A 15,397-nucleotide genomic window follows, 5' to 3' on the forward strand; every position below is an offset into this window, starting at 1 on the left:
AAGATTAAATGCAAGTTAAGGGGCCTCCCTGCCATGCGTTGAAGAATTACATGACTTAATGTCCCATAATGCAAACCACTTCAATCATCACAGATGTCCCCTCAGGACTTCATGTCCCAGAATCCACTCTGTGTCAATCTATACATCACTAGGCCTCCAAGTGGAAGATTTCAAACAGGAAATGGCGAGTCAGCACCAAACCCCAGGAGCCCCTCTTCTTGGCTCTCTCACTTTGACTACTATCACATTGGTTCTGGAGTGCATTAGTGACAGAATAAGGCACGGGGAAGTACTGGCTTGCATAGGCAGCAGAAGTGGGCCCATAGCTTACCACCTCTACATGCTTTTTCTGCCAACCACACAGAACCAACAACGATTTGGGGTTGTTTTACCGCGACTGAAAAGGTTACGACGGAAATGACCGAATGAGAAATGCACGTAATTCTAAATTGTCCGTACATTTCCCATTCGGTCATTTAAGGCAAAACAACCCCAAATCTATAGAAACATTAACCCCCTCCCAACCCCCACCCTCACCTCCCCCCTTACCTTTCCTTCCATCTTGCTGGTCCCTGCGACGCCAGATCCCTTTCACTTCCGTTATCGGGAACTGGCACCGCAGGGTCCTTTTTTTTTGGGGTCAGCTGCAGGGATGTCCCCCTACTTTATAGTATAGTGAGCGGGGTGTTGCGTGGGACACCCCCGCAGCTTTTTTTTTTTTTTGGGGTCGGGTCAGCTGCGGGGGTGTCCCCTGCAAACCCTGCTCACTATACTGTATAGTTTAGTGAGTGGTGCGTTGCCTACAAAAATGACCTACACCACCAAATAGATACTACAAAATGTCCTACGAACATTTAGTCAGTAGGAAATTTAGTAGCATCTATTTTCGGTAATTTGGTGGTGTAGGTCATTTGGATTCGGTCATTTTGACCGAATCCCAAACAACTAAATACGCAGTGCACTGAAACACCATTGGATGTCTTCCCACTCCTAACATCCTAAATCCTCCCTTTTCACAGGACCGCTGAGAACCCTTTTCAGTGTGATTTTTAGTTTTGGCTATTAGGTGACGCTTAAGAGCCAACTATATGCCAAAACCTTTACATTGGATAACTGCTAGGAAAAAGATGGGACTTCTGGAGAGACGCAAAGATTGCTCATGTCCGTGTTAATTCTTATCTCCATTACGATCCACTACCTGCTCCTCCTCGCCTAACACACTCCATCCTAGGACTCTTTGAGTCCAGTCTATCAAGCAACAGCATCAAACTGTGCCCAGACAGTGTTATTTCTGATCACTCTGCTGAGATGAAATGGCTTAATTGCAATTGCAATTGTGCGAATGGTGTAATTGAAATGTCTTAACCAAGTCTGCCTTTAGCCACTTGATTTATATCTGTTCCCTGCACTGAAGTCCTATATCCATAAAACCAACAGTTTGTACTTGTGTGTAGGTATTAGACACTGATATCATGCACCCAAATAATCACACCATTTTAGTTTTTTGTATTTCTTTGTATTTTATTTGGATTTTATGTAGCACTTTACACCAAAGTGCTGTACATAGATTCATCAAACGGTACAAAAGAAGTGAGTATTAAAGGACTGCAAACTGTAGTGATAACCAGATTGAAGTAAGTAGGATCTCAGAGAGCTAGGAAATACAGAATAAACAGTGATAGAACGAAGAGAGAGAGGAAGAGCATTCCAATGGGGAGGAGCAAGCAACGAGAATGAACGAAAGTGGCACTGAGCACAAGGAGGGCGAGCAACAACGAGAAGACATTGTGAGCAAGAGTGGAGGTATTGGGATGGGGTGTAGAGTGAAACTAATGAAGAAATATATTCAGGAGCAAGACCATAGATGGATTTAAAAACCAGACACAAAAAGTAAAATTTGAGGTGGGACTGGGAAGAGAGGCAATCAAAATTAGAAAGAGTAGAAGAAATAGAATCACGAGGAGCTGAAAAAAATAGTAGGCAAATGGAAGCATTAAAAACAGATTTCAGTGGGCAGGACGAGTTAGAGGAAGACCAAAGAGTGCTGAAGAGCAGTAGAAAAGACAGGAAAAGGTTAGTGAAGATATAAAGAGTTTAGTAGCCTCAAAAGTCAGGAAGGGACAAGATTTCCGAATGATATGCAAGTGAAAACGACAGGCACGTTAGGATAAAGAAATGTGGTGCTTAAAGGATCGCTCAGAATCTAAATAAAGTCCCACGTTGTGGGCTGTGGAGGAAATTGGCAGCTGAGAAGGAGGAAATGAAATAAGAGAAGGGCAGGGAGGAGACGGAATAGTATTAGCAGGAAAGAAAAGTACCTCAGTTTTAGCAGCATTGAGTACGAGAAAGTGGGACGACATCCAAGATTTCATAGCAAGGAGACAGATAGAAAGTTTGTTATGGATGTCAGGAGAAATCAAATGAGAAAGAGAGAAAAGCTGCTTGTCGTCAGCATAAAGGTAGTTGGATAGACCAAAAGAAGACATAATTTCAGCCAGAGGGGGAAGTATAAAGAGAGAAAAGAAAAGGGCAAAGAACTGGACCTTGTGGAATGCCACAGACCAATGGGAGTGTATCAGACGAAGCCACTGCCCAGGAGACTGAGGATGTCCTCTGGGACAGGTATGACCTAAATCAAGAAAGAACAGATCCTGTGAAACCAAAAGAAGAGAGAGAAGCTAACAAGAGAGAGACCGATAAATAGTGTCAAAAGCTGCAGATATGTCTCAGAAGATAAGACGAGAGGTATGTTTAGAATAGCGTACAGATAGGATTGATTCTAGTACAGAAACAAGAGCAGTCTCAGTAGAATGAAAAGGGCCAAATCCTGATTGGAGACGGGGAAGAATAGAGTTCATTGAAACAAAAGTAGACACTTGAGAGTAGACAATGCGCTCATGTATTTTAAAAAGAAATGGCATTAAGGAAATAGGACAGAAATTAGAGACTAGTGAAGGATCAGCGGAAGCTTCCTTTAAGATATTAATACTTGAGGCGTGCTTAAATGAGGAGGGAAAAGTTGAAGTCGAGAGACAGATATTGAATAAGGAAGTGAGGTAGGAAACAAGAGAAGGATAGACTTTGGCAATAAGTGCCAAAGGTATAGGATCAGATGGAGAAGTGGTCGAGTGAGCCCGAGCCAGCAGTAGAGATGTCTCCTCATTGATAATGGGAGTGAAACAGGAAATTGTCTCTATCCGAGACAAACTAGAAGAAATAGTAGCTGATTGCAAAGTAGAGAACTCAATGGCAGAGCTAAGAGACATCATCTTCGAATAAAATATGAGGCAAAGTCAAAGGCTGACAGAAGAGTTAATAGAATAATCAGAGGTAGGAGGAGAGAGAAGACACAAAAGCGCTTGAAAGAGACGCATAGGATGAGTTGACTGGGTGTGTAAGAGATCAGAGACATAGGATTGTTTAGCTGAGAGAAGACAGTCATCGTAGATAGCATGGTAAGAAGAGAAAGAAGTATAGTCTTCCACAGTCTTGGATCTCAGCCAATGTCTCTCAAGATGACGAAGAGCACGTTGCATAGTGTGGAGCCGAGAGCAGAAGGATAGAAAACAAAGGTACGATAGAGCACATCGAGTGAGGAAGAAAGTGAAGAGGAAAGATTAGATGCTGCCTCATCAGAAGACAGAGTAGCAAGCAACAGGTGGGGGGTAAAGTAAAAATACATGAAGAGACAAAAGGCGTAGTGTTAAAGTTGCATAAGTCACGCCAAGAATATGAGGAAGGAGTTGAGTGAGAAGAGACAGTAACAGAGGACGTTGGGACGATTGAGACGGAAAGGAGATGATGGTCAGAGAGGTAGACTGGAAGTGAGGACACAGAAGATGTGCAAAGGGAAGAAGTGAAAATTGGGTCTAAACAAGAACCAGAAATATGAGAAGGAGGGGTAAAAGGAGGAGCAAGAAAATAAGAGTCAAGGATTGGAAGTGAAGGAAGAGTAGCATGTACAGAAGAAAGGTGGAGATTGAAGTCTCCAAGGAGTGAAAGAGGGGTAGTGGAAGGTAAAATAGAGGACAAAAGTGAACCAATGTCCTCACAGAATGAACCGATCGACCCAGGTGGTCGAAAAACAAGTAAGAACGAGATGGGATAGGGGTTAGAAAAGACAGTATAAGAAAATGCAAACGAGGTAAAGGGTGGAAGAGTTAGAAGTGTAGGGCTGAGTATTACTGAAGAAGGATAAAGGATGCCAGTACCTCTGCCACGGGCAGATGGGCGAGGGGTGTGGCTTACGGAAGCAAGAGAAGTAGAGAAAGAAGCTGGGATGGTAGTGTTGAAAGATGGAATCCAGGTCTCAGTGACACAGAGGAAATGTAAATGCTGTCGTAGGAATAGATTGAGCACTCAGGAGGATTTGTTACATATGGATCTGGCATTCCATAGTCCCGGCATTCCATGTTCCAGCTGTTGCCATCTCATGGCAAGGTATCACCATTACGGCAGTGGTTGACAAATGTCTATTGCATGACTGCACCAAAGTAAAAACTGTTGGCTTTGCCAGTGCTTGATTCACACCCATTGGCTCTGATTTAAACCAGCAAGATCTACACATTGGAACTTTCCTGCTGGGGGTTTTTCATGAAGGTATCAGAGATTTTCACCCAACTCTACCTCTTACACTGAGAGCCTCATTATAAGTTTGATGGTATTTCGTTACCCGTACATTACCGCTGTTTTTCCCACACTGCTGTACTCGTAATGATGTGCTAAGTACTGAAAACTCGGGAAATGTAGTGTCCTCTGCGATATGTTTGTCACAAGCTCTGAAATTTGCGAGAGGAGAGACTTGAACTAAAAGAGCTATATCTGTTTGTGGGTGCTGCTAGGATCCCATTCTCTGTGCAGGTGCTGCTGGGATATGCTGAGTCACCTAGAATTTCCCATTCTCTGTGTGGGTGCTGTCGGGACACAATGAGATATTCACCCAGAATTTCCCATTCTCTGTGCGGGTGCTGCTTGGACACGCTGAGATATTCACTCAGAATTTCCCATTCTCTCTGCGGGGGCTGCTGGGATATGCTGAGATATTCACCCATAATTTCCCATTCTCTGTGTGAGTGCTGTGCGGGTGCTGGTGGGACATGCTGTGATATTCACCCAGAATTTCCCTTTCTCTGTGCGGGTGCTGCTGGGACACGCTGAGATATTCACCCAGAATTTCCCATTCTCTGTGCGGGTGCTGCGGGGACACGCTGAGATATTCACCCAGAATTTCCCATCTCTGTGTGGGTGCTGCTGGGATATGCTGAGATATTCCCCCAAAATTTACCATTCTCTGTGCGGGTGCTGTCGGGACGCACTGAGATATTCACCCAGAATTTCCCATTCTCTGTGTGGGTGCTGTCGGGACACACTGAGATATTCACCCAGAATTTCCCATTCTCTGTGCAGGTGCTGCGGGGACATGCTGAGATATTCACCCAGAATTTCCCATTCTCTGTGTGGGTGCTGTCGGGACAAACTGAGATATTCACCCAGAATTTCCCATTCTCTGTGCGGGTGCTGCGGGGACATGCTGAGATATTCCCCCAGAATTTCCCATTCTCTGTGCGGGTGCTGCTGGGATATGCTGATATATTCACCCAGAATTTCCCATTCTCTGTGCCGGTGCTGTGCGGGTGCTGTTGGGATACGCTGTGATATTCACCCATAATTTCCCATTCTCTGTGCGGGTGCTGCTGGGACACGCTGAGATATTCACCCAGAATTTCCCATTCTCTGTGCGGGTGCTGCGGGGACACGCTGAGATATTCACCCAGAATTTCCCATTCTCTGTGTGGTTGCTGCTGGGATATGCTGAGATATTCCCCCAGAATTTCCCATTCTCTGTGAGGATGCTGCGGGGACACGCTGAGATATTCACCCAGAATTTCCCATTCTCTGTGCGGGTGCTGCTGGGATATGCTGAGATATTCACCCAGAAATTCCCATTCTCTGTGCGGGTGCTGCTGGGATATGCTGAGATATTCACCCAGAATTTTCCATTCTCTGTCCGGGTGCTGCTGGGACACGCTGAGATATTCCCCCCATAATTTCCCATTCTCTGTGTGGGTGCTGCTGGGATATGCTGAGATATTCACCCAGAATTTCCCATTCTATGTGCGGGTGCTGCTGGGACACGCTGAGATATTCCCCCAGGATTTCCCATTCTCTGTGCGAGTGCTGCTGCGATATGCTGAGATATTCACCCAGAATTTCCCTTTCTCTGTGCGGGTGCTGCGGGAACACGCTGAGATATTCACCCAGAATTTCCCATTCTCTGTGTGGGTGCTGCTGGGATATGCTGAGATATTCACCCAGAAATTCCCATTCTCTGTGCGGGTGCTGCTGGGACACGCTGAGATATTACCCCCAGAATTTCCCATTCTCTGTGCGGTTGCTGCTGGGATATGCTGAGATATTCACCCAGAATTTCCCATTCTATGTGCGGGTGCTGCTGGGACACGCTGAGATATTCCCCCAGAATTTCCCATTCTCTGTGCGGGTGCTGCTGGGATTTGCTGAGATATTCACCCAGAATTTCCCTTTCTCTGTGCGGGTGCTGCTGCGATATGCTGAGATATTCCCCAGATTTTCCCATTCTCTGTGCGGGTGCTGCGGGAACATGCTGAGATATTCACCCATAATTTCCCATACTCTGTGCGGGTGCTGCTGGGATATGCTGAGATATTCACCCAGAAATTCCCATTCTCTGTGCGGGTGCTGCTGGGACACGCTGAGATATTCCCCCCATAATTTCCCATTCTCTGTGCGGGTGCTGCTGGGATATGCTGAGATATTCACCCATAATTTCCCATTCTATGTGCGGGTGCTGCTGGGACACGCTGAGATATTCCCCCAGAATTTCCCATTCTCTGTGCGAGTGCTGCTGGGATATGCTGAGATATTCACCCAGAATTTCCCATTCTATGTGCGGGTGCTGCTGGGACACGCTGAGATATTCCCCCAGAATTTCCCATTCTCTGTGCGGGTGCTGCTGGGATATGCTGAGATATTCACCCACAATTTCCCTTTCTCTGTGCGGGTGCTGCTGCGATATGCTGAGATATTCCCCAGAATTTCCCATTCTCTGTTCGGGTGCTGCGGGGACACGCTGAGATATTCACCCAGAATTTCCCATTTTCTGTGTGGGTGCTGCTGGGATATGCTGAGATATTCCCCCAGAATTTCCCATTCTCTGTGCGGGTGCTGCTGGGACACGCTGAGATATTCCCCCAGAATTTTCCATTCTCTGTGCGGGTGCTGCTGGGATATGCTGAGCCATTCACCCAGAATTTCCCATTCTATGTGCGGGTGCTGCTGGGACCCGCTGAGATATTCCCCCAGAATTTCCCATTCTCTGTGCGGGTGCTGCGGGAACACGCTGAGATATTCACCCAGAATTTCCCATTCTCTGTGCGGGTGCTGCTGGGATATGCTGAGATATTCACCCAGAAATTCCCATTCTCTGTGCGGGTGCTGCTGGGACACGCTGAGATATTCCCCCCAGAATTTCCCATTCTCTGTGCGGGTGCTGCTGGGATATGCTGAGATATTCACCCAGAATTTCCCATTCTATGTGCGGGTGCTGCTGGGACACGCTGAGATATTCCCCCAGAATTTCCCATTCTCTGTGCGGGTGCTGCTGGGATATGCTGAGATATTCACCCAGAATTTCCCTTTCTCTGTGCGGGTGCTGCTGCGATATGCTGAGATATTCCCCAGAATTCCTATTCTCTGTGCCGGTGGTGCGGGGACACACTGAGATATTCACCCAGAATTTCCCATTTTCTGTGTGGGTGCTGCTGGGATATGCTGAGATATTCCCCCAGAATTTCCCATTCTCTGTGCGGGTGCTGCGGGAACATGCTGAGATATTCACCCAGAATTTCCCATTCTCTGTGCGGGTGCTGCTGGGATATGCTGAGATATTCACCCAGAAATTCCCATTCTCTGTGCGGGTGCTGCTGGGACACGCTTAGATATTCCCCCCATAATTTCCCATTCTCTGTGCGGGTGCTGCTGGGATATGCTGAGATATTCACCCAGAATTTCCCATTCTATGTGCGGGTGCTGCTGGGACACGCTGAGATATTCCCCCAGAATTTCCCATTCTCTGTGCGAGTGCTGCTGGGATATGCTGAGATATTCACCCAGAATTTCCGATTCTATGTGCGGGTGCTGCTGGGATATGCTGAGATATTCACCCAGAATTTCCCTTTCTCTGTGCGGGTGCTGCGGGGACACGCTGAGATATTCACCCAGAATTTCCCATTCTCTGTGCGGGTGCTGCTGGGATATGCTGAGATATTCACCCAGAATTTCCCATTCTATGTGCGGGTGCTGCTGGGACACGCTGAGATATTCCCCCAGAATTTCCCATTCTCTGTGCGGGTGCTGCTGGGATATGCTGAGATATTCACCCAGAATTTCCCTTTCTCTGTGCGGGTGCTGCTGCGATATGCTGAGATATTCCCCAGAATTCCTATTCTCTGTGCCGGTGCTGCGGGGACACACTGAGATATTCACCCAGAATTTCCCATTTTCTGTGTGGGTGCTGCTGGGATATGCTGAGATATTCCCCCAGAATTTCCCATTCTCTGTGCGGGTGCTGCGGGAACATGCTGAGATATTCACCCAGAATTTCCCATTCTCTGTGCGGGTGCTGCTGGGATATGCTGAGATATTCACCCAGAAATTCCCATTCTCTGTGCGGGTGCTGCTGGGACACGCTTAGATATTCCCCCCATAATTTCCCATTCTCTGTGCGGGTGCTGCTGGGATATGCTGAGATATTCACCCAGAATTTCCCATTCTATGTGCGGGTGCTGCTGGGACACGCTGAGATATTCCCCCAGAATTTCCCATTCTCTGTGCGAGTGCTGCTGGGATATGCTGAGATATTCACCCAGAATTTCCGATTCTATGTGCGGGTGCTGCTGGGATATGCTGAGATATTCACCCAGAATTTCCCTTTCTCTGTGCGGGTGCTGCGGGGACACGCTGAGATATTCACCCAGAATTTCCCATTCTCTGTGCGGGTGCTGCTGGGATATGCTGAGATATTCACCCAGAATTTCCCTTTCTCTGTGCGGGTGCTGCTGCGATATCTGAGATATTCCCCAGAATTTCCCATTCTCTGTGCGGGTGCTGCTGGGACACGCTGAGATATTCCCTCCAGAATTTTCCATTCTCTGTGCGGGTGATGCTGGGATATGCTGAGATATTCACCCAGAATTTCCCATTCTATGTGCGGGTGCTGCTGGGACACGCTGAGATATTCCCCCAGAATTTCCCATTCTCTGTGCAGGTGCTGCGGGAACACGCTGAGTTATTCACCCAGAATTTCCCATTCTCTGTGCGGGTGCTGCTGGGATATGCTGAGATATTCACCCAAAAATTCCCATTCTCTGTGCGGGTGCTGCTGGGACACGCTGAGATATTCCCCCCAGAATTTCCCATTCTCTGTGCGGGTGCTGCTGGGATATGCTGAGATATTCACCCAGAATTTCCCATTCTATGTGCGGGTGCTGCTGGGACACGCTGAGATATTCCCCCAGAATTTCCCATTCTCTGTGCGGGTGCTGCTGGGATATGCTGAGATATTCACCCAGAATTTCCCTTTCTCTGTGCGGGTGCTGCTGCGATATGCTGAGATATTCCCCAGAATTTCCCATTCTCTGTGCGGGTGCAGCGGGGACACGCTGAGATATTCACCCAGAATTTCCCATTTTCTGTGTGGGTGCTGCTGGGATATGCTGTGATATTCCCCCAGAATTTCCCATTCTCTGTGCGGGTGCTGCGGGGACACGCTGAGATATTCACCCAGAATTTCCCATTCTCTGTGCGGGTGCTGCTGGGATATGCTGAGATATTCACCCAGAATTTCCCATTCTATGTGCGGGTGCTGCTGGGACACGCTGAGATATTCCCCCAGAATTTCCCATTCTCTGTGCGGGTGCTGCGGGAACACGCTGAGATATTCACCCAGAATTTTCCATTCTCTGTGCGGGTGCTGCTGGGATATGCTGAGATATTCACCCAGAAATTCCCATTCTCTGTGCAGGTGCTGCTGGGACACGCTGAGATATTCCCCCCAGAATTTCCCATTCTCTGTGCGGGTGCTGCTGGGATATGCTGAGATATTCACCCAGAAATTCCCATTCTATGTGCGGGTGCTGCTGGGACACGCTGAGATATTCCCCCAGAATTTCCCTTTCTCTGTGCGGGTGCTTCTGGGATATGCTGAGATATTCACCCAGAATTTCCATTTCTCTGTGCGGGTGCTGCTGCGATATGCTGAGATATTCCCCCAGAATTTCCCATTCTCTGTGCGGGTGCTGCGGGGACACGCTGAGATATTCACCCAGAATTTCCCATTCTCTGTGCGGGTGCTGCTGGGATATGATGAGATATTCACCCAGAAATTCCCATTCTCTGTGCGGGTGCTGCTGGGACATGCTGAGATATTCCCCCCAGAATTTCCCATTCTCTGTGCGGGTTCTGCTGGGATATGCTGAGATATTCACCCAGAATTTCCCATTCTATGTGCGGGTGCTGCTGGGACATCCAGAGATATTCCCCCAGAATTTCCCATTCTCTGTGCGGGTGCTGCTGGGATATGCTGAGATATTCACCCAGAATTTCCCTTTCTCTGTGAAGGTGCTGCTGGGATATGCTGAGATATTCACCCAGAAATTCCCATTCTATGTGCGGGTGCTGCTGGGACACGCTGAGATATTCCCCCAGAAATTCCCATTCTATGTGCGGGTGCTGCTGGGACACGCTGAGATATTCCCCAGAATTTCCCATTCTCTGTGCGGGTGTTGCTGAGACATGCAGAGATATTCACCCAGAATTTCTCATTATCTGTGCGGGTGCTGCGGAGACACGCTGAGATATTCCCCCAGAATTTCCCATTCTTTGTCCGGGTGCTGCTGGGATATGCTGAGATATTCCCCCAGAATTTCCCATTCTCTGTGCGGGTGCTGCGGGGACATGCTGAGGTATTCACCCAGAATTCCCCATTCTCTGTGCAGGTGCTGCTGGGATATGCTGAGATATTCACCCAGAAATTCCCATTCTATGTGCGGGTGCTGCTGGGACACGCTGAGATATTCCCCCAGAATTTCCCATTCTCTGTGCGGGTGCTGCGGGAACACGCTGAGATATTCACCCAGAATTTCCCATTCTCTGTGCGGGTACTGCTGGGATATGCTGAGATATTCACCCAGAAATTCCCATTCTCTGTGCGGGTGCAGTTGGGACACGCTGAGATATCCCCCCCAGAATTTCCCATTCTCTGTGCGGGTGCTGCTGGGATATGCTGAGATATTCACCCAGAACCCAGAATTTCCCATTCTATGTGCGGGTGCTGCTGGGACACGCTGAGATATTCCCCCAGAATTTCCCATTCTCTGTGCGGGTGCTGCTGGGATATGCTGAGATATTCACCCAGAATTTCCCTTTCTCTGTGCGGGTGCTGCTGCGATATGCTGAGATATTCCCCTGAATTTCCCATTCTCTGTGCGGGTGCTGCGGGGACACGCTGAGATATTCACCCAGAATTTCCCATTCTCTGTGCAGGTGCTGCTGGGATATGCTGAGATATTCACCCAGAAATTCCCATTCTCTGTGCGGGTGCTGCTGGGACACGCTGAGATATTCCCCCCAGAATTTCCCATTCTCTGTGCGGGTTCTGCTGGGATATGCTGAGATATTCACCCAGAATTTCCCATTCTCTGTGCGGGTGCTGCTGGGACATGCAGAGATATTCACCCAGAGTCTTGCCCTCTCCGCAGGTGCTGAACCCATTCTATGTGTTCCAAGCGGCCACCATCAGCCTCTGGATGTCTCATGGCTACTACGAGTTTTCATTGGCCATCTCGATAATCACCCTCATATCCATCTGCGTGACCACCTATGACCTCAGACAGGTGAGTGCTTCGCCATGTGGGGTGGGTCTATTATCCGAGGTGCTGCTGGGACACACAGAGGTGCATCATCTTGAATGCAGGCCTGTGGGCGCAGATGCTATACCCTTGCTATATAAATGTGGTCCGTCAATGTGTGGTCACTCCTGGTTGGAGTTGGGGTCGAGGAACTAGGCTTTGTAAACCCAATAGGCACTTGGTTGGATGCAGATTTGATTGGACACAATGGTTCTGAACGAACATAGACTGCACTGTTTGTATTTATATTTATTTATTGGACCTTTGTAAAGTCCCTATACAACAAATGGTGTTTCAAGGCGCCACAAGACAGAAAGAGGGGGGGCCAGGTAGAAAGATAACAATAACGGTCCTACTAGGCCTGTGCAAGTGCAGTAGCAAGAAATATGAGGGAGGGGTTGGGGGTTAGTGCCGGTCTGTACGAAATGCAAAGTGCTAGGGTGGGAGGGGAAGTGCAGGGTAAAGAGGGGAGAGTGCAAGTGAAAAGGGAAGGGAGAGGGCCACAGGGGCTAAGCGAGTGCTAAGGGGAGGCCAGGAGTGCAAGTGCCAGGGATTGCATGGGGTGCAGGGGCATGGGGTGAGGGTCCCCATGCTTAGTGCCAGGAGGGAGCTGGACTGGGTGGGGGGCCTGGTGACCTGTAGAACTCGGAGGGAACCAGGCAGCCAGTCACTGCAGCAGACGGGTGTGTTAGCAGAGCAGGGGGAGAGGGAAGAAAGAAGAGAAAAGAAAAGCAAGTCTTGAGGAGCTTCCAGGGATTTATGGAGATCTAGCACAAGCCTGAGAGGGGCAGGGAGACAATTCCAGAGGGACACTACTGCGGAGGAGAGAGATCTAGCCCCCCCCCCACTCTCTGTTCAGAGAAGCATGTGATCTGCAGAGAGTAGGAGCTAAAGGACCGAAATACGCTAGCCGGGAAGTATTTAGGGAGTGAGAGTTGGATGTAGCGGGGTCACAGGCCCCAGAAAGCCTTGTGGATGATACAGAGGGTCTTGAACTTGATCCTCACAGCAACTGGGAGCCAGTGAAGAGATTATAGGGCTGGAGAGATGAGGTCCCTGGGCTTGAGGCCAAAGATGAGTCTTGCAGTCCTATTCTGGATTGGTAGGGGCAGAGGGTGCATACAGGAAGATTGAGTAAGAGGCTGTTTCAGTAGCCCAGCCTAGAGAGGACCAGAGATCTGGACACATTGAGTTTATGGGGGAAGGTGATGAAAGGTAGAATGCCTCTGAGGAGGAGCAGCTGATAATGGACCTTCTTCGCAAGGTCCGCGATGTGAGGGAAGAAGCAGATAGAGGGTGAGCGGAGGGGACACAGAGGGTGGCCAGAGGGAAGGAGGGAGCTGGGGTCCCAATGAGAAGGATCTCAGTCTTACTGGCATTAAGACAGAGATCATTGGCAGCACACCACTCCTGAAGAGCAGTCAGACAGTCAGTGATGAGAGAGTTGGAAAATGAGCCATTAGAGGGACTCTTGAAGGAAAACTGTGTGTCATCAGCATAACACTGGAAGTGAGGAGAGAAGGAAGAGATCAGTTGGGTCAGAGGGGCATGGTAGATGTTGAAGAGCTACAGCGACAGGATGGAGTCTTTAGGAATTGCACAGGTGGAGAGTGTGATGGGGGAGAGAAAAGGGCCCAGGTGAACATAGAAGGTCAGTCAGAGAGGAATGAGCTAAACCAGTCCAGTGCCTGGACCATTATGCCAATAGTGTCACAGAGCCGATTTGCCAGGGTGACATGATTGACCGTGTTGAACGCAGAGGAAAGATCTAGACGGATGAGAATGGATGGAGAGTTGAATCAAGATTGGAGAGCAGGTTTTCACGGTGTAAAGACTGGAGGGGGGTCTGTACTTCTGCTCTCTATATGGCAGAGGAGAGGCACAGAGGACCACAGCCAAGATTCTCTATTATTGGTAACGTAGTTGAGCAATCAAGGCCTAGCTTCTCAGGAGGTGATGCAGGCTGGTTCTTAAGTACAGTGTAGTCCCCAAACACCCACAAAGGAATGTCCACACACTATATTAGTGAAAACACAGTCTTTATATAATTAAGGTTCAAGGTTATATACACAATCACAATAACTCACTTTGTGCTCAGTTAATCTACAATGGTAAATATATACAGTTCTAAGTGGTACCACAATTATTATCAGATTTCATCAAAGTGCATCAAGTGTACTCTGGTCAAATGTCACACAAATCAATTAATAAAGGTGACCAGCAATAGGCATAGGAGGAAAGCAGTTGGTTAGAACAATTGGCAGAATACTGGCCTCTACCACTAGATACAGTTCTGTGTGGAGATCCCCCCACCTGGGCAACCTGTAAAATAAAGATATACTGCAAACCCAGTCCATATATTGTTCAATAAGACTTTTTTCCTTCTAAAATGTTTCTACCTCCCCTATGTACCGGGAATAGCAGAGTTTAACGACAAGTCATCGACGGATCTTTCTTGAGTGTCTCCCTTTAAGGCAGGAGCCATGGATCCTATGAAGAAAAGGGTGAACAACGGTGGTGAAGCAGCAGCTCCGGTCCTGGCGGTGCTCGTCGACGGTCGTCGTGGTCGTCCTGTGAGGATGAGGCATTCGGGGCACCTCTGTGATGATAGTTTGGGACCGTAAAGAGTCTCTGAAGACCTTTGGCCCAGCGACAATGGTGAACAAGGGAGTCCTTGGATTAAAATGTTCTTTGGCAAAGGGAGCACGGTGCTCCGGTCTTCGATGGCAGTCGTCGACGGTGTACGGTTATCCGGTGCTTTTCTTCATGATTCTGCGGCAGTCCCCGTCTCCGGTCATCAGCCTTTCGTAGGTCTGCCTACCAGGGAGCTTTGGCAAAGATCGGCTGGTGCACGATGGTCCCTCGTAGCTCGGGAAGAGGTCTCCTTACCAGGTCCTCTCTTGGATCAGTTCTTGGAGACACAACAGCTTTCAGATTGGCGAAGTAGAGCAGCAGCAATTCTTCTCTTCCAGCAGGGCTTCAAGATTAAGCACCAGTTTCAATGTCAGTTTCAACTTCAGCTTCTGAACGAATTCTAGCAGTGAGAGGCCCCCAGATATACTAGTTGATCTCCCATTCATTCTGCTGGGTCACGCTCAGGCAACCATTCACTCAGAAGGGCATTCAGCAGTCAGACAATCAGTCACACAGTGCATTCAGGCTATTCTCCTCCCTCTCAGACACTCACAACAAGGAATGTGTATTGAAACAAGTACCCAGCCATTCAACACTACACACTGGGCCTCATTACAACCCAGGCGGTAAGTTACTGCCTGGGTCGTACCTTTACCACCATGGCGTAAACTACGTTTACGCCATGGTGGTTGGCGGACTTACCGCCCCATTCCGAGGTTGGCGGGGCGGTAAGTCCCCATTAACCCATTTACCCTTCCCCATTCCCATTTTTGCCCCATAGGGCATAATCGGAGTGTGGAAGGCGTTAATTACGCCAC

The 15,397-nt window shown here is 48.5% G+C and overlaps 1 protein-coding gene across 2 annotated transcripts in view; it reads left to right on the forward strand.

Moving 5' to 3' along the window:
• Window positions 1–15,397, forward strand: part of LOC138491105 (probable cation-transporting ATPase 13A4) — an 891,483-nt gene that overhangs the window by 141,245 nt on the left and 734,841 nt on the right. For both annotated transcript variants that reach the window (XM_069617424.1, XM_069617425.1), the window contains exon 7: window positions 11,796–11,930. In XM_069617424.1, coding sequence (XP_069473525.1) covers window positions 11,796–11,930 — 135 coding nt within the window. The remainder of the gene's footprint in view (window positions 1–11,795; window positions 11,931–15,397) is intronic.

This window comes from Ambystoma mexicanum, chromosome 10 (genome assembly GCF_040938575.1).
Source record: "Ambystoma mexicanum isolate Mex_15411 chromosome 10, UKY_AmexF1_1, whole genome shotgun sequence".
NCBI classification, from domain to species: domain Eukaryota; kingdom Metazoa; phylum Chordata; class Amphibia; order Caudata; family Ambystomatidae; genus Ambystoma; species Ambystoma mexicanum.